Source organism: Podarcis erhardii, assembly GCF_964252035.2.
Source record: "Podarcis erhardii genome assembly, chromosome: 3".
Taxonomy (NCBI): domain Eukaryota; kingdom Metazoa; phylum Chordata; class Lepidosauria; order Squamata; family Lacertidae; genus Podarcis; species Podarcis erhardii.
In genome coordinates, this window is record NC_138507.1 from 87,910,502 (window position 1) to 87,930,703 (window position 20,202).

A 20,202-nucleotide genomic window follows, 5' to 3' on the forward strand; every position below is an offset into this window, starting at 1 on the left:
TTGTTATAGTAAGTATGGGGTCATCTCACCTCCACAGCCTCCATTCACCATGCTATTCTATCACTCCCGGAAAGTCTTTTTTTTTTTTTTTTTTTTTAGAGACAGGCTTCTCTTTGTGAAATCTGTGGGAGTGGGGTATGGGAATTCTCCACTCAAGGACAGCTCCCCCCCCCAAGCATTACATTGGCTGGCTACTCCCGACAGCAGGCATTTATTTCCTCTGTTTATAACAGCCCTAATGAGTGTCAGCACCAGCACCCACAAACTGTCACATAAAGTCTTTGCTCTTAAATCGCTGGCTACAACCCGAAGTACTTCTCCCCCCGCTTCTCCTTCGTAGCTATAGCCAAGCTAAATTTTGAGTTAAGTCCCCACGTCTCAACTAATTTCCAGTGACTCAATGTGTAAGTTGCCAAGTGGGCTCTGTGCCAGTGACTGATGAGTGAGCCATTTCCCTCTTTAATGGGAATGCTGCAATGGAGGGACCCGTGGCTGCATCAGATCCCATTGGTGAGCCGCTTTGTACAAAGGCCATCAAAATACTAGGCTTGGAATTGAAGAAGAAAGCCTGCTGTTTGGAGTCCCTTCAGCACTTCCTTGATAGTAGCACTGTATACTTAGAAGCTGCAAAGTTACCCAGCTGATGGAATCTGGGGTACCAACAGCAGTGTCTAGATCGGGCAGGGGAAGACTTGGGATCTTCCAGACATTGTCATCGGCCCCAGACAGCAATGGCTGTTGGTTGGGAGTGATGGAAGCTGAGCCATCTGAAAGGTCACAGGTTTCCTATCCCTGACTCATTTTCTAATCATGCCTGTTTCATTGGTGGCTAAGCTTTGCACATCATGTTCATCTCTATATCCTTGCAATAATAATTGCTAACTTTGGGTAGAGTTTATATGGCCTGCTGACTTAATTAGAATTTGGATTGGTTATCGTCTGCCAAAGAAGGCCAACCTTTGTACTGAGAAAATCTGAATTGTGTGCTTGGAATAATTGCAGCAAATCAAGCACATCTGCAGAATCTATTCTGCTTCCAAGATCTTTTGGGATTTGTGGGAGCAAAAGTTAAGATGGCTGGAAAGAGCATGGGATGTGTGCATCAGTGGCCATGTTGAGGTTCAAAGCCCTGGAGAAATTGTGGGGGGTGACGGGAACCCTGTGGAGTTTAGTATTTCATATAGGATGCTAAAACCCTTAAGCAGTCTCTCTTCTCTGCATTTTGAGTTTTCACCCAATGTTCCCAAACTGTTCTCTACATCCAGCTGACTCTTGATTTTGTTTTGAGGGGCTTCATAAAGGGCTGTTTTCTGGAGGGAAATCTCTAATTTAGATGAATCTTAGACACACATGTGGCTGAGGTTTAGTGGCAAAGGAATAAATAGACCAGGCTGCATTATATTTATTTGATGGGGGTGTTCCTTCCCCACCCACTGAAGCCCTTTATTCTTTTTAAGAAGCAGACCTGGCAGTTAAAGAGATGCCATGTTCATGGTTCATGGTACATGGTACAGCCTGGTTCAGTTTGTTACTTTTTCTTTATGCTGAGAATCATAGTTCCATTCTGGACTAAGATTTCTCTCTGGATGGTGAACAGGCCCTTTGGGATGTAAGTGTCCTAACAGAACCAACTTTTGAGAGCAGCAGCTGAATGCATCCCTCAATTAGGAAAGGAAAACCTATCGTACAACATAAGACACTATGTGTGCTTCAGCTTTAAGGCACAGTAACAGATTGGCCCAATTACCACATTGCTTAGGGACAAACCCACAATAAAATGAAGGAAACGATTGGAAGGAAGTGAAATTTTCCCTGTGAGTTGCCGCCATAAACAACGGGGGTTATAAAAAAATATCAGGCTAGAAGCATATGGGAAAGCTGTACTGTTGCTCCTGTTAGTCATCAATAGATCTTGGAGAGGCAGAGTAAAGTGAAAAAGAAAATTAAAAAAAGCTCTGGTTGGGAACAGGCAGGACCTTGAGGGATTGCAACGGAGCTTTCATAAAGAAAATGGAAAGGTGTCAAGAAAGCTAGTTTCCCCACCTGTTGCCAAGAAATATTTCCACCCTCTTTTATTTTTAAGGACAGAGGAGTGCATCCTTTATTTTGGCCGAGTTTTGCCTTGTCACACTTCTGATAACCTCTGCTCTATCTGGTAGATTAAGCCTATTCTGTTGCCAAATTCAGGAAGGGCAGAGATCCAGGATTTGTTAGTGGTGTTCTTGCCTTCTCATGTAAAGGATCTTTGCTTCAGCTAGATTGGGAAACTTTACTTTGCCTGTGGGTAGGATGGGAATATCCTGCCTTCCACACAGCCTCATCCTTTGCTAGCAGTGGTACTTCTCACATGGAGGCTGTGACAGGCTTTATGTACCACTTCCGCCAGCTAGTTTTGCTGTGTGTACAGGGAAGTGGTGGCCTGTCTTTCCCCCAGAACATGTCAGATTTAAAACAAATCACCCTAGTGCAGCTTTAAGGAGCAGATTAACTAGTAAACCCTGCTTCTAGGTGGGATCTCTTGTAACCGAATACTCCTTCATACAAACATTTCCATGTTCTGTGCATGTAGAAAGCCAGGATATTAGGGAGAAGGTAGGACTAGAACCCCTTTTTCTGGATTTCTAGTTTTTTTATGTGTGGAGTTTATTGTTTCTATTGAGGAACATTCAGTTATGGAAGTTCCACCTACACTCTGAAGAGGTATAACCACCAAACCCTTTTATACTACCAATCCTATAGCAATATACAGTATGTGAGAGCTAGGCTTAAGTCTACTATGCTGTGGACCAGGTAGCAGTGCAAAACTGGAGTGTCTTTTTAAAAATAAATTTATTTATTTGGTTTTTCAGATTAAAATTTTACAGTCACATATCCAACATACAACATCAAAGCAAAATTCCAAAGAATCTCCTGGACTTCCCTCCTCCCCTTTGTGGGCCCTATTGTTAATCATTTCCTCCTGCATCTTTTATAATAATCCAAATATTTTACCTCTCCATTGTGTCCAAACTTCACCATTAAACTACAAGTATTATTCCAGTCCTACTAATGATTTTAACTGTTTGCAATGTTTTTTTTTAGGATAAATTATAATTTCCCGCTATTCCTTATTTAAATTTCGGTATTCTTGATTTCTGATTCTTCCAGTCATTTTAGCCATTTCAACATAATCCATCAACTTGATCTGCTATTCTTCTCTGCAAAACTGTGGTGTCAGGCAGATGTATTCACTTTGCTTTACCCTAGCCTTCTGCAGTGATCCAGATATTTCGAATGACGAAACTACTCTCATCCTCCAGTCCAAAATATCTGGAGAGCACTAGGTTGGAAAAGGCTGCTCTGTGCCACAGTTAGGTCCATAGCCCATCTCTTCTTGCTCAGGCATGCTATAAACTCCTTGTGACATCCATGCCACAAATTGGCCACACTCTGTTTAGGTCATAGAGAATACAGTGGTACCTCGGGTTACATACGCTTCAGGTTACATACGCTTCAGGTAACAGACTCCACTAACCCAGAAATAGTATCTCGGGTTAAGAACTTTGCTTCAGAATAAGAACAGAAATCATGTTCTGGTGGCACGGCAGCAGCAGGAGGCCCCATTAGCTAAAGTGGTGCTTCAGGTGAAGAACAGTTTCAGGTTAAGAACGGACCTCCGGAACAAATTAAGTACTTAACCCGAGGTACCACTGTAGTTACAACATGTGGAAAGGTTCATGCCATACACTGCATATATTGAACCTTAAAAACCATGGCAGAAGCATAAATTCATTTAGAGACACAGGTGATTACCAGAATTACAGTGCAAATGCGAAGATGCTCTTTAAATGAATGAACTGTGTATCGTACACCAAACAACTTCTGCCTTTTCTGGAGAAGAGAAATGCAAGACTAGAAATGTTCCGTTCGTTGCTTAAATCAGCTGAGGCTGGAAGTGAGTCCTGTTATTCTCAACAGATAATCACATCACTGCCATTTAACACATTTCTGTGTAACTATTTGTGGTATTTGTGTTTACTCTCAAGGCTTGCCTGCATGGACCAATTTTTAAAGGTCAGGCTTAAAGAGGCACCAGACCTCATACTGAACGTATTTTGGTTTTGCCTCATTTCTGGACGAAACCAACTGGATGAAGTTACTAAAGGGGTAGATCATAAGACAGTCAGCCAATCTGGCCCAAGTTCTACACAGACTCTCAAATGTCCTTGTTGGAGCGAAGAGAGCATACCCCAGATCCCATATTACTGGTGTATATTTTGTTTATATATATTATGGGAGCAAAAGCAAAGCTTATATGTAATATGTTAAGGAGGCAATCCGAAACAATAGGATGTTTTGGAGTTGTGTGATCTGCTGCTGCCAAGTCTCAAAACTGCAAATATGTGAATTAGATACAGTGCAACCCTATACAAGATGCAACCACTGTGCCAGAAGCACTGAAAATGTGTCGGCTCCATCCTTGGCTTGAATGGCTTCATACTGCTGATTTCCATTTCAAAGGCACTTATCAAAGAGTTATAATCATTTCTCTCTCTCTCTCTCTCTCTCTCTCTCTCTCTCTCCCTCTCCCTCTCCCTCTCCCTCTCCCTCTCCATCTCCCTCTCCCTCTCTCAGAATTGAGCTATTTGTTTTATTCATTACTCGGCTAAAGCTATAAAGCAGGGATTGGGGACCTGTGGCTTTCCAGATGTTGTTGGATGTAGCCAGCATGCCCAATGGTTGGGTTGATGGGAATTGTACTCCAACCACATCTGGACATCTAGAGATTCTCTGTTGCTTATCAAAAAATGTCCACCTCTCAATTCGTAAGGGATTTGTCCTCACTTGTTGCCAAGCACAAAGTAGTTCTTAAACCATTCAAACCTAACCATGGACATTTTGCTTGATTGCAATGTTTGTAGTAATGAATAACACATACATCTTGCAATCCTCTGCAGCAAGCCTAGAATTAGGCTATGCAAACAGCATGTGGTAAAATTCTTCCTGGACTGCAGATCACCTCAAGCTGGAGATGGGAAAACACATGAATGAATGCTTTCCCAGATAAAACAATGTGCATAGAAATTAGATGGGAAGGAAAATATTCTAGCTTAATTATTCTTCTCTGAGTTTTTCCACAAGTAGCTCTCTCCCCCCCCCCCCGGCATGCAGGGGAATGTCCAGGACTTCTCTCACCTGCTATCAAGACCCTAACATGGTGCGGTAAAGAGGCAATTTTACTATTTGATCAGATGCTGATGTGACCTGGCCCTAATGTGCAAACATTTTATTTCATTCTTTATACTGTTGATGAAAAGGTTGCTAAGATCCTCAGGTTACACTGGTATATATGTGGGGTTTTTTTCAGAGTAACGTGATAAATTAGTTGTTCAGTTCTCTATTCTTACACAGGGTCTTGATATTATTTCCCTCTTGTTGCCTCCGTTCAGGTTTGTGACGAGATTTATTGAGTTGGATGGCCTGACCTGCTTGCTGAACTTCCTGAAGAGCATGGACTATGAGACGTCCGAGAGCCGCATACACACATCCGTTATAGGGTGTATCAAGGCTCTGATGAACAACTCCCAGGGACGGGCACACGTACTGGCCCATCCAGAAAGCATCAATATAATCTCTCAGAGTTTACGGACTGAGAACATCAAAACCAAGATTGCTGTGCTGGAGATCCTCGGGGCGGTTTGCTTAGTGCCTGGAGGTCACAAGAAGGTTTTGCAGGCCATGCTTCACTACCAGGTTTATGCAGCAGAGAGGACAAGATTCCAGGTAAATCTAGCATTTGGAGCAAACCATTGCAGATGCTATGTTACGTTTAGAGTGGGCTCTTGATTATTTTAATGTTTATAAAGCAGAATCAGACAGAATCGGAAGACAGAAATCTCCACTGGGAGCTTCCCCACCACAACATCACTAATTGAAAAGATACCAAGGTACTTTAGCTGTACTCAAGGCCCTTCTCTGTGTACTGTGCTCTTGATATATATTTTTTCACCTAGGATTAATCTTTTAAAATCCCACAGCGTGGCTACAAGCCACACAATGAGTAAAACATATAGTTAAGCACTGAAAAAGGAAGTGCCAACATGGTTGCATTCATTAATTCAGGCTGCTAGTCACGATGGCTATGCCCAGATGGGTTTTAACATAGATCCCTATCTATGCGATGTGCATCAGCTGTTTTGCCCATTTGGATTGTCCCTGAAGATTCTTCTCCAAGTGAGCCATGCAGGCAAGACTACAGCTTGACTCCTGACCTGACCATTGCAAAGATTTACTGGAACTTCAGTTCTATCACAGTGTGGAATCATGAGGCTAAATCAAGTTAAGGAACATGCTTCATCTCCTTCCCTCCCCCTATTCTTATGTAAACAGGGATGCTTATGTAGCAAATATACTGCAGTATTGCTATGTAAATAGATGTAGAAACAGGGGTGCAGTTTAGTCTAGTGATTGCTCTTTGTTTTTATAAATATATTTACCTGTGCACGCACACTTGGAATACCCCATGAATAAGAGAGTTTGGTTTTGGCTATGGTTTTTAAGCAGTACTCAAAACTTGTTTTAAGGATTGCTGTTTTGTGAGTTGGGCATTAGAAGCTCAGTGGCTCAATGCCTGTGATGTTTGGAAGGCAGTGTGTATTTGTGTGTGTGTGAGAGTGTGTGTGTGTGTGTGTGTGTGTGTGTGAGAGAGAGAGAGAGAGAGAGAGAGAATATAATTTACTGCCTGATAACTAATCTGAGGAAGCCTTTCTGTAACTTGTCTCTGTTTACATTGGAGGTGGCTCAGGCTGACCTTGTGTGCTTGACAGGGATTTTTGGTCGTGCATGGCCCTGACAACATTCAATCAGAGTTTAATCCTTTGTCCCAACTTGACCGGGTTGCTATGCCAAATAAACCCATATGCTCTTGTGAGCCTAACCTCACTCACATCTCTTCTCTCTCTGTGTTGTTGTATTTTTAAAGAGACTAAAACCATCTGAAAGTAATGGGGAAGGAAAGCCATTTCTTACCCAGTACAGAGAGTAGCATGACTCTCTGTACAGAGTACAGCTGGCCCTTTGATAAGTTGATGTTAATAGCTTGCAGAAGTTTTTATGAGCCTCCAGAGAGCCAACTCACTATCTCATCCATGAATGTGTGGAATGCACAAATAATTACCCGTCAAATATTTTTGGATGGGGAAAAGAAATTAAGGATGAATGTTCTCCTCTTTGTTTTCTTAAGAGCAATGAGGACGTGCTCCTGTTTGTGTGGGTTTTTTTTTTTCTTCCTCTAATGCTTGCATCATGCCCAAATGGTCTTTTCTGCAATGTTCCTTCCTAGAGGCCAAAGTTAAACTCATGCAAGGTAACTTTGAATGCCTTCAACTCATCTTTCTCCCTTTGAATATTGGCATCAGAAGTGCTGGTGTCAGCTATAATAGATGCAATAATTCAAATCTTGAATATTCAGTCAAGGGATGAATTCAATCATTTTGGACTGTTTCTATCATTTTGAATGCTCATGTAGGTCTAAAGCAAGGCTCTCCAGTTGTTGTTGGTCTACAGCTCCCATTATCCCTGACCATTGGCCAATGCTGACTGGTGCTGATGGGAGCTGGAGACCTACTTCATCTAGAGTGCCACTGGTTCCCCATCCCTGGTCTAAAGTCTAACTGTTGTAGCAAAGGGAATTTTTTATTACAAGCACAATGAGGGGATAATGTTATGTCCTCCTCTGCTCAGAATGTTTTTGAGGTAAGGATTCATCTGCTGTCCATGGTGTCATTCTGTTTCCTGCTGACCATATCTGTTGACTCCGTGTGATCTTGATGCTCATATTAAAAGAAGTCAAGAACAGGAGATTGTTATGTAGCTTCATAGCATCTTAGGTTTGATACTTTTACTGTTGTTGCTGTTCAAAAGTATCTGCTTCCCTGCTCCTGGTGCTGGGTGCAATAAACCAAAAGCCTCAGCTTGTCCTGTTTTCTAAACTTCAGCAGGTGATTCATTTCTCTCCAAAAAACAACAACACCCCAGGTTTGGACAATATAACAAGGCAAGGCTTGTGGTTAGTTGCTTCCAGCACAGCATAGCTAGGAGAAGAGAAGGAATGAAGCAGGAACCCTGCTCACTTGTGTTAAACCACAGCCCATGTTTAACTATGGTTTAACATGACATGCGAATGCAGCCTGTGAGTAGAACATCACTAAAACAAGTTAAAGCATTTTAAACAGAAATGAAAAGAGCAAAGGGACCAACCAGAGCAATTAAAACATCAGTTGGCGCTGTGGGTTAAACCACAGAGCCTAGGACTTGCCGATCAGAAGGTCGGCAGTTCGAATCCCCATGATGGGGTGAGCTCCCGTTGCTCGGTCCCTGCTCCTGCCCACCTAGCAGTTCGAAAGCACGTCAAAGTGCAAGTAGATAAATAGGTACCGCTCCGGCGGGAAGGTAAACGACGTTTCCATGTGCTGCTCTGGTTCACCAGAAGCGGCTTAGTCATGCTGGCCACATGACCCAGAAGCTGTACACTGGCTCCCTCGGCCAATAAAGTGAGATGAGCGCCGCAACCCCAGAGTCGGCGACGACTGGACCTAATGGTCAGGGGTCCCTTTACCTTTACCTAACATAATTGAACATGGTTAAAGGCCAGAGAAATTAATGATTTTTAATTTTTTTTACATTTTTAAAAGCCTAAAATGTGTAGGATGGGCCTAATTCAACTTCTTTTGGGAAGGAATTCCACAACTTGGAATATTAGTTAAGTCTCGGCCCTATGATTGTTTTTGCTCTCTACTTTTCCTGTCTCTCTGTGATTCTGCAAGCATTCACATTATGTTTGTTCAGAAGTTATTTTCATATTCCCACTTGTTCCTTCTACCTTCATCTTTTTTTTTAATGTTAATGTTGTAGTGATGAATTAAATGTAAGGCCTCATTGGACAGTTGGACAAAATTGAAGCTTTCTTTGTTAGGCCGAATTGCTGCTATTAAGATGAATGTATTGCCAAAGATGTTGTTTTTGTTTCAAACATTGCAAATTGTGGACAAGACGGAGTGCTTCCGGAAGTGGCAGAGAGATATTTCTAAATTTGTCTGGCAGGGCAAAAAGCCCAGAATTAAGTTTAAGATATTAACTGATGCGAAAGAAAGAGGGGGCTTTGCCCTGCCAGACTTAAAGCTGTACTATGAAGCCGCAGCTTTCTGCTGGCTAAAAGACTGGCTACTTCTCGAAGACACTGATGTATTGGATCTGGAAGGTTTTAACAATGCTTTTGGTTGGCATGCATACCTATGGTATGACAAAGTTAAGATCAATAAGGCCTTTAAAAACCATATTGTCAGGAAAGCAGTATTCAACGTCTGGACAAAATACAAAGACTTATTGGAAAACAAAACTCCGAGGTGGCTTTCCCCTCTGGAAGCTAAGGCCTGAAAAAGACCCAATATGGAGGCCAAATGGCCAAAATATTGGGAAATATTAGAAAAAGATGGAGACAATTGGAAATTGCAGAGTTTGGAGAAAATGAAGGATAAAGTGCGAGACTGGTTACATTACGCTCAGATTAAAGAAGTCTTTAAAAATGATAAAAAGTTAGGGTTCCAGGTGGAGAAATCGAAGTTGGAAACAGAATTGTTAGAACCAAAGACTAAGGTATTATCAAGAATGTATAACTTGCTGTTAAAATGGAACACACAAGACGAAATGGTTAAATCGGCTATGATAAAGTGGGCACAGGACATTGGGCATAACATTATGTTTGAGGACTGGGAAAGGTTATGGACCACTGGGCTGAACTTTACCGCATGTAATGCTCTGAAGGAAAATGTAATGAAAATGATATATAGATGGTACATGACCCCAGTTAAACTTGCCAAAATATACCATTTGTCTGATAATAAATGTTGGAAATGTAAAGAAAATGAAGGAACATTCTTTCACCTCTGGTGGACTTGCCCTAAAGTGAAGGCCTTCTGGGAAATGATATATAATGAGTTGAAAAAGGTATTTAAGTATACCTTCACTAAGAAACCAGAAGCCTTCCTCCTGGGTATTGTCGGCCAGAAGGTGTTAAAGAAGGACTGAACATTTTTTATGTATGCAACAACGGCAGCAAGGATACTCATCGCTAAGAACTGGAAAACTCAAGATCTACCCACACTGGAAGAGTGGCAGATGCAGCTGATGGACTATACGCAATTGGTGGAGATGACTGGCAGAATCCGAGACCTGGGAGAAGAAAGGATTGAAGAAGATTGGAAGAAATTTAAGATTTATTTACAAAAATATTGTAATTTGGTTGAATGTTAAGAAGGATGCTTGATCATAAAATAATTGACCACCACTAAATTAGACTGGAATTTGATGATAAGTGAGATTAAGGAAAACATAAACCTTTTGGAGAATTGTTAGATTATATTTAAATGAGTGGAAATAAGATTGTAAACAAGATGATAATTTGCTTGAAAAAAAATTTCAACGATGTAAGTGGGAGCAGGAGACGTGAGGAAGAAGTTATGAGATTTTGTCATGATATAACTAATGTTGTTTATTATTTGTGCATTTCTTTTTTAAAAAAAAAACCTTAATAAATATTTATAAAAAAATAAAAATAAATGTAAGGCCTCATCTGTCTAGAAGGAGAGAAAAAAACTCAAGTCCTTCCAATAATGTCAGAGGTGCAAGAGAGAAGCTCTGAGCTCTCCTCTCCTCACTCACATAATTTCAGAGTGGCAGATGTCGTTTGCGTTTGCATATGCTGAAAACCTCTGCTGAGTCCAAAGGAATAGGATTGACAATCTCTCTCACCCCCTGCCCACCCCTGTCTGTTTCTGCAGCTTGCTGAATTGGTTGCTTTTATTTGACTTGCAGTGTTTGAAGTGCTTACTCCTTTTAAAAGAAAAAAGAAAAAAGAATGATGACAACTTGAAGAAATGGTCCTGGCAAATGGGAAAATATTGAATTTGGTTGAAGACCAAAATAGCTTAGGTCAGAGACAGTTTCAGATGGCGGGGAACACAAAGCTGAGTCTTGTTCTTAATTTGCCCACCAACGAATAGAGAAGTAACATTCACAGTTTGTAGAACAGGCTTAGAGATGAAAACCTAGAGCAGGGTAGAGGTGAAATGGACTGTGTTTCAGCTGAAGCTAGTGCATTAATGTCCCAGAACAACTCAAAGCTGTTTAATAATATTAAGTCTTAAAAGACACCAGTCCAGACCTAAATTAACTTTCCCCACTGGCTTCATATGGGGGCATCATCTATCATTCATGTCTTCCAGTAGCCACTCTTAGGGATACTTCTGAAAACCACTGTCTCCAGGTTTCTCCTTGGATTTTTTGAATTCTAAATAGGGATTTGGGTGATGGTAGCATAATTAGTTTGGCTCACATTTTATTGCAGTCCCGCCTAATTATCACTTCCCAGACCAATGTGTGAATTGAAATGCAGTTATCCTTCAAAATTCACGCTTCTCCAAATTTTGCAATTGCAGGGCACCAACATTTGCAAAATATCTATATAAGTGGAAATTGTGTGCAAAAGTGTGTGTGTTAGTAAAGATATATAGACAAATACTTTGTCTGCATATCTTTACTAACCGTGCCCCCCCCACGGAAAAATATGTGTGTAGAAGCAGAGTGCTAGATAGAGTCTCCAGAGGTAAAACATGCTCCTTTGAGGATCCCATTATGGAAGTATGTGAACTCAAATTTATTGTAGGCCCCTGGCTTTCTGCTGCCCCCTCCCCCATGTGCTCTCATAACCATTGGCTGCCTTGTCCCAACTTCCAAGTTTCATGCGTGACAGAAAAACAACTATGGGTCAGTGTCAATCCTGTCCAGTAGCAAGGGGTGAAGAAACTTATTAAGCAGGAAGGAAAAATCCTTACTCAGCATATCTGGTCTTTGTCGTCAAATTAGCTGACTCTGTGCTAAAAGCAATTTGATTTAGTGCTTCTGCGCAGCCGGTTGATTTTTGAAGGGTGCACACTGTGAATCTATAACAGTCTTCTGAAAGTAATGAAGGGTGAAAGTGCATGTAGAGAGGAACCGGGCTGTACTTTAAGCATCTCCATGCATACACACCCAGCCACATGTGAGAAGGACTTGCCCAGTGCACCAGTTCCAGCATGTGTGTATAGGGAATCCATGTGATTGGGACACCCACACAATCAAGTTTCCTGGTCAAATGGAGCCTCCTACTCATGGGCAAGAGGTCATGTGTTGGGATTTCTTCTCATACAACTATGCATACGATGCAGGGGTGTGTGGGTGTGGGTGTGGGTGTGTGGGTGAGAGAGAGAGATGTGATATTCTGCTGAGTTACAGCCCATGTCCTATCAAACATCCTGTTTTAAAAAATATTGGATTCTGTATCATTAATTACACATTAGCTATGAAGAACAACTCTAGAAAGTGGTCAAGCAGACAAATCTATAATGTCAGTGACAAGACGTCTGCAATGGTTACTGCATAGCCTCTTGGTCTCAGCTGTTCACTGTTACTAAGCTACTCCAGTGAGGAGGAGGAGAAATTGGCCTTAAGAATAGCATCCACATAAACCAACACTGATCCAATAGAAAGCAGTGATTTCTGTAGGTATGGTACTCCACCACTAGGAGCAACAATAAAAAACAGATAACTTTCACAATGCAAAATTTCACAGCACTTAAGACCTTATTTTCTTTGGTAGTTTTGCCTCATGTTTCTGTCTTTCTTGAAGTGAGGCATGAAGATCATGTACTGAAGACTGCTCCAATGTAATGCAGTGTATAAATATCAGTGCAATTAATGAACTGAACAATTTTAGTTGGTTTTATCTTTCTTGGCATTGATTTATAATTTGTATAGTAAGCCTAAGAGAGATCCATGGCAGCTTTTCTTGCTGATCTCTATTTAGCTTTTTTATTTTCCCACCCATTATCAACAGTTTGAAAAACCACTATGGCCCCATGAGTACTGTGTATCATACCACTTCAAACAATCATGGTTTCCTTCAAAGAATCATGGGACCTCTATTTCATCAAGTGTACTGAGGAGATAATTCCCAGAGTTCCTTGGGAAGAGGACCTAACTGTTAAACCACTTTGAAAATTTTAGCTCTTTGAAGGGAATGGGGCATTGTGTCCTTGATCTGTTACATTTAAATGTAGTTCTATATTATCGATAATTTTGTAAACAAAAAGTTGCCACATAGTTAGAAGAGACCTGTGCCAGGTCAAGTTTGTCCCACAGGCCAGACGTTCCCCATCCCTTTTTAAAATTGTGGTGTTTCAAAGTTCTTGTTTTCATGCTTTGTTATAATTTGGTTTATTGTTTTATAAGCCATCATGGGAATCCAACGGATGGCTTTAATATTCCAACCTTCAACAAGCAAATAATGTGAAGCAGAAAATATGTTTTTGAACCATTTTAGGTTATCAAGCAGAAATGTTTGTCTTGCATTCACAAGCTTCTCTTGTAGCCTCTCTTCACTCTCTTCTAAGCTCTCTTCTTGCGCTCTGTGTGTTTCTGGGCAGGAGCTATAATGAAATTCAGCATTACAGTGGTAGAGAGTGCATTACTTTCTCCCTGCTCTTCATTTGCAGTCATTACTCAATGAGCTCGACCGGAGCCTGGGGCGATATCGAGATGAAGTGAATCTCAAAACTGCCATCATGTCCTTTATTAATGCTGTTTTGAATGCAGGTACTGGTGAGGTGAGTCTTTAACAGAGTTCGTTGCATTATGTGGGTTTGGTTTTATTATATGTATATTTTATTATTTGTAAGCTACTTTGAGCATTTCTTTTTAAAAAGTAGGGTATCTATCCCGTAGCTCGGTGATGAAGCACGGTGGGATAGCTGATAGGAACAACAGGAACTGATGAATAGTAATTATTGGAATCAGCCTGATCCCCTCCCCCTCTTTCCTTTTCCTTCTGTGATGGAACCCCTATTTGGGGACTTCCCTGGCTTTTTTTCTGGCCCACGTAGGACCAGTCTGGATAGCTAGCCTTGGTGAAGATTTGATGTTTTTCTCCTCCCAGTTTTGATTCTGGGCTTCCACTGAAATGAGGCTGCATTTTAAGTTGTATTTTAAACCTGTTTTTAAGTTGTATTTTAATCAATTGTTTTCATACCTGGTGTTAGCCGCCCTGAGCCCGGTCCTGGCCAGGGAGTATAAATAAATTTTTATTTTTATTATTATTATTATTATTATTATTATTGCCACATGATATAATATGCAATGAAAAGGACCTGTAGGGCATTGACAGAGCATCTGCTTTGCATGCAGATTGTCCTAGCTTCAATTTCTGGCATCTCTAGGCAGGCCTAGAAATGTTCCATGTCTGAACCCTGGAGAGCTGAGCTAGAAGGACCAATGTTCTGGTGATGTCAGGCAGCTTCCTATGTTCAGAATATATAAATAAAGTTAGTGCTGGTTTTCTTCCTTCTTCCTTTTGATGCTGGAAATTGCTAGCCGGAACCCAAATGTAATGAATTGTGCTGTGGTTTAATTATATTGTGCCAAAGCAGGGGCAGGCAACCCTTTTCAGCCAAAAGACCACATTCCCACATGGGCAACCTACACATGGGTGGATGTGGCAAAAGTGGGCGTGGCCAGATACACCCCACTCCATCCTGCATCCAGGTATGCAAGTGTTAAGGACACATTCCAGACAGGTAAAGGCACTACAGCAGGGGTATTGAGGGGTGTGGCCTGGTCAGAGTTTGAAGGGCCAGACAGAGAGGCCTGGAGGGCCTTATTCAGCCCTCAGAAGTGAGGTTCCCCACCCTGCCCCCTCACCAGAATGGCATGAAAGTTATACCATTTATACCAGCAATATAAATTGTATCAATATCATAAGCTACCTACTAGCACGGTATAGCCCCACCCCTAGTCCTGCTTACCTGTATTTCTGCCAGCTAGAGATGCTAGGAAGTGAATCTTAGTGTATTCTTTGCCTCTGAGCTATAGCCTCTGCTTCATCTTATCTGAAGTGATCTAAAGCCCTTGATATCTGATGACTTAATCTATTTTTTTCTTTCCTTTAGGACAATTTGGAATTTCGATTGCACCTACGATATGAGTTTTTAATGCTGGGCATTCAACCTGTTATTGACAAGCTCAGAGGACATGAAAATGCAACGCTGGATAGGTGAGCCATATATGCTGGGAAAATATGAGGCTGCTGTGTACTCAATATCCAGTGATGGACAAATTCCCCTTGGCTTGATGTGGGAAGAGGTTCACAATTCACACATACACATACTGAGCAAATGTATTCAGGTAGATAGCCGTGTTACTCTGATGCAGTTGAAATAAATAACAAATTGTCCAGTAGACCCTTAGAGACCAACTAACTTTGTTCTGGGTATAAGCTTTCATGTGCAAGCACACTTTTTCAGATAGTGAGCAAATGTATATTCTAGTACAGGTAATTTCTGGAGTTTGGGCAACATTACTATTGATAGCTACACCTTGGATTTCACAAGCAGCAGAGTCTACTCTGAGATGTTGTATCCATATATCATACTGATGGGAGGGTCAATCAACATGGATTGAAGGCCCACAGACTCTGTAGTGCAAAGCCTGGAGTCTTAAGTGACTGGATGTGATCCCAACAAAAACATGTCCCATGCACATCTACTGTAAATTCTCTGTGCACATTCACTTTTAAATTACAGTGGTGCCCCGCAAGACGAACGCCTCGCAAGACGGAAAACCCGCTAGACGAAAGGGTTTTCCGTTTTGGAGGCGCTTTGCAAAACGAATTTCCCTATGGGCTTGCTTCGCAAGACGAAAATGTCTTGCGAGTTCCTGCGGGTTTCCCCCCCCTTTCCCCCCCTTTTCCTAAGCCGCTAAGCCGCTTATCAGCTGATCCGCTGATAAGCCGCTTAACAGCTGATCGCTAAAAGCCGCTAAACCGCTAATAGCGCTAATCCGCTAAGCTGTCAAGACGGAAAAACCACTATACGAAGAGCCTCACGGAATGGATTAATTTCGTCTTGCGAGGCACCACTGTATCTGTATGCGCACCTTAGTTCATTTCAGGGATGTTGTTTCACTGTACATGTTGTTTGACTACAATTCCCATCATCCCAACTTGCCATTCTGGCTGAAGCTGATGGGAGTTGTCAATTGCTGTATGTTCTAACAGCTTCTCGGTAGGTCCCACTCCCAATTCTCTTTATGTATTTATCATTCATTTTGGATTTAAAGTTCCATTGAAATACTTTATTCTGTGGGAAGCATAACATTGTGAAAGTCAAAACTTAATATAAGCTCATCAGACCAAGTTGAATTAAGGAAAAGGTAGCACCTTACCCTTTTTATCCTTTCTTTCAGTGGAAAACGGTCTTTCCCCATTCACACAGCTTGCACTGTTGCAAGCAAGAGATGGATTGTATGACTTTATTTCATTCTGTCTTCTAGGCACTTAGATTTCTTTGAGATGGTAAGAAATGAAGATGACTTGGAACTTGCAAAGAGGTTTGAAGTGGTGAGTGTTTCTCTGGGAAGGCTTTTTTATTTTTTAAAAAAAGACAGAAAAGCTTTCCTGTTTGCTTGGGCTGTTTAGTATAAATTTATATGATTTTTTCCATTTTTCCATGTGGTGAGGATCTGATTTTCTCACAACTAAAGAGATATGGGTTACTCTGTTTCTTATTTACAGTGCAGACGAAAGAAAATAGCCAGCAATGTTGACTGGTGGCACTGGATGAATTTAGATGATGTCAGGATTCTGTCTCTCAACTTCATGGCACCAAATACTTAAAGCTCCTCTGTCTAGTTGTTGTTTGTTCACCTGTTTGTAATGTGGTTCCTGTTCCAAGTATTTAGCAAATGTATTGGAGAGCCATGACAGGCTTGGACTTGGATGTTATGGAAGCTACTGGCTTGGCTCATCAGATTGGTCCCCTTCCATCTGTTGCTGTTGCTTTTTTGCTGTCTTTTGGACCTATAGTCTGCCTACATTCTGGAGTCTTGTTTTTAGATTATCTTGGACTTTACTCACTTAGAGCTGGAAGATGCTCCTTTGTGGGATAAATTGAATGTTCCTACAAGCTAGATGTTTGGAGTGACTCTGGTCTCATACCCTCTTGACTCTATGATGTAAACTTCTGTTATTTAACCATACATGGAGCTTCTAAATTCAGCACCATCAATTATAGAGTCCCAGTGGACAGCTCCCTGCTCTTTGAGCCAAGCACCTGCCCCAGATTAGCTCTTGAGTTTCCAGTGAAGCTCTCTCTCTCTTTTTTTACAAGCAACAAATAGCACACCAAAACAACAATGTATGGTGCTTTCATGATTTCAGTCAACACTATAGCTATGGAATTATGCTGCTTTTATTGCTTGTCCCTTAGGTTTAAGGTGGTTTTTTTTTTTTAAATTGCAGAAGCAATATAATTTTTTGATGCATATTAACCTTTCCTGTTGTCAGCTATAAAGCATTTATTCCATATAGAAAAAGACTGGTTGTGTAGAACCACACAGGGCAGTTCTCATGGGGTGTAACAGGATTTGTGTCCCCCCCCCATCCTTCCAAAATTTATCTGCCGGGTAGGAGTAGCACCACCAAAAGTCAGGTTCCTTCACTCTCAGGCAAGTGGAGTAGCATGACATGTTGCAGTGAGGAACTAGCTCCTTCAGTACTATGGACTGAGCTGAATTGACCTTCAAAATCTCAGTGTTCAGTGATACAAAAATGCTACCTCTTGTGTTCAGCAAGCAGCTCATCCGTATATACACACACCACTTAGTGCTGCTGAGAGCAAGGTGTTATTATGTGTGCTTGTACCATCCCCATGTGGATGAGATGGTTGGACAAAACTCTGGGAGGCAGTGAAAGACAGGAGTGCCTGGCATGCTCTGGTCCATGGGGTCACGAAGAGTCGGACACGACTAATCGACTAAACAACAACAACAACCATCCCCATGTCTTGCCTTGTAAACCATATTCTGTCCCTAATTGCCTTAGACTCAATTTGTCATCACAGTAACCCATCACTGCCAAGCCTCCTTCCCCCTCTTTTTCAGTTTGAAGCATATCTTCACAAATGGTGGTGTGCATTTCAGTCCTCCTGAGATTTTAATACTAGATGCCTCATAGGATTTCAAAACCAGGAAAATTCTCTTGTTTTACTCTGCACCTTCCCATGTTTCATTTTGCTATAGGCACATATTGACACAAAGAGTGCCTCGCAGATGTTTGAGATGATCAAGAAGAGGTTGAAGCACACAGATGCTTATCCATATTTACTATCTGTACTCCAGCACTGTTTGCAAATGCCTTGTGAGTATATTTCTTCTCCCTGTGGGTACTCAGAATTCCCTGATTGGGAAGTTTTTCTGAATGACAGAAGTATGGCTTGTTGAATCCTTAACTTTCTGGAGCTTTAGAGAATTGGGCTCCCCTATAGTGGAACTCTAGTCAATCCACTCTTTTTTTCTGAGCCCTACTTTCCATTGTGTTGTTTAGTGAGAAAACTAGCCAAGTCCATTCATATGAAAGTCTCTAATATGACCATTGAAAATATTCTTGAAAGTATTTGAGGATTGGCTGGTGAAAGAAGCCAGATGAGTTACTCAGTATGAGTAGGTGCTTAGTATACAGCAAGAGTGAGGAATCTCAAGCCTAGGGTCTGAATAAGGCCCTCCAGGCCTCTCTATCCAGTCCTTGGGACTTTCCTAAAGCCACACCCCTCACTAGACTTGCACTGCACTCTCATTGAGTGCTTTTGTTTGACTGGAGCATGTCCTTGTGATAATGCCTCTTGCATGCTTGCACGAGGGATTTCTCATATTTCTTCTTATTCTTCTTTGTTTCCACTTTCCACTTTGTCTCCAAACATGAAGCAGCCACTTCTTTAAAAAGTAGTAGATGGATGCTGTCCAACTGGAAACCAAATCCTTCTTGATTAAATTATTGTTTATTAAGAAAGGCAAGAAAGGACATTTGTGCTCAGGGTCTGAGAAACAGGTGCCACCTTTAATTGACACAGAATGAAGTTTTTTTTTTTTTTAAAGAGAAAACTTGTTGCTATTAAGTGGGAATTTCATAGAAAAGGCTTGGTTTTTTGCTTGGCACCGCATGGGAATGGATAAGTAGAAAGTTCCCATGCCTTAATTAGAAAATCAAATTAGTAATTTCTCTTTGAGGCATATGATACAAATATGGGGATTGAAAGCCATCTGATTGAATGGCCTAGTAACGGCAGATTAGTTGCTTCCAATCATTACAGTTAGGCAAAGGCTTGCTGTAGGATCAATATCTGCCAGGAATATTTGATCATTTCCACTGAAGTATAAATTTGGTTTCAGTAGCAAATATGAGATTCCTAATCCATTATAGCTGGTTTCAGAAATTAGGTTTGAACACAAGATAAAGGAACTGGTGCACATCTTCACAAAGTTCTCTTTCAAAGTGAATTCATTGAAGCCCCAATGAACTAGATAGTACTGATTTTTGTGAAGATATGGTTAGGATTGCACTGTCGCTTGATGATCACATCCAATGTGGCTCTAAAGGGAACTCACTAAAATAATGAATGGTGAACATACAAAGGTCAGAATGGCTGAAGTAACCACAGTAGGAACCAAGTCATCAAGTCATTCAATGAAGATTTGCAGAGATTTTCATCAAAGCCACTTATCTAGATGCATCTCATCACTCGCATTTGTCATTGCAGATAAACGAAATGGGGGGACGTTTCAACAATGGCAGCTGTTAGACAGGATACTGCAGCAAATTGTTCTTCAGGATGAGCGAGGGGATGATCCTGATATAGCTCCTTTGGAGAACTTCAATGTCAAGAACATCATTAAAATGTAAGAAGCATGCTAACTGCCAATATCCAAATATTATGCAGCATGTTAAAGACAAGGCCTGCTTTTATATGACATTTCATCAGCATGGAGATAACAATTCTTTGTGGATAAATGTCATCTTTTCATCTGGTACAATTTGCATTCACATTGAGAATCTTAATTTTACCTTAGTAGGTTAGTAATAGTATTGAGAATGAATCCCACCAGAAATTAGCTGGTTTTTCCCATTCTCCTAGGGATATTTGTATTTAATTACTTGGGTATAGATCTAAGCTGATCTGGCTTTATCTCCATTCAGGTTGGTAAATGAGAATGAAGTGAAACAGTGGAGAGATCAGGCAGAGAAATTCCGAAAAGGTATGTGGCCATCTTATACTCTGGATAATAGAGAGGGAATCTGATTGA

General features: G+C 41.1%; 1 protein-coding gene across 6 annotated transcripts in view; it reads left to right on the top strand.

Moving 5' to 3' along the window:
• Nucleotides 1-20,202, top strand: part of DAAM2 (dishevelled associated activator of morphogenesis 2) — a 220,789-nt gene that overhangs the window by 139,178 nt on the left and 61,409 nt on the right. For all 6 annotated transcript variants that reach the window (XM_081854131.1, XM_081854136.1, XM_081854135.1 and 3 more), the window contains 7 exons: nt 5,430-5,763; nt 13,569-13,679; nt 15,018-15,121; nt 16,399-16,465; nt 18,145-18,262; nt 19,659-19,797; nt 20,096-20,154. In XM_081854131.1, coding sequence (XP_081710257.1) covers nt 5,430-5,763; nt 13,569-13,679; nt 15,018-15,121; nt 16,399-16,465; nt 18,145-18,262; nt 19,659-19,797; nt 20,096-20,154 — 932 coding nt within the window. The remainder of the gene's footprint in view (nt 1-5,429; nt 5,764-13,568; nt 13,680-15,017; nt 15,122-16,398; nt 16,466-18,144; nt 18,263-19,658; nt 19,798-20,095; nt 20,155-20,202) is intronic.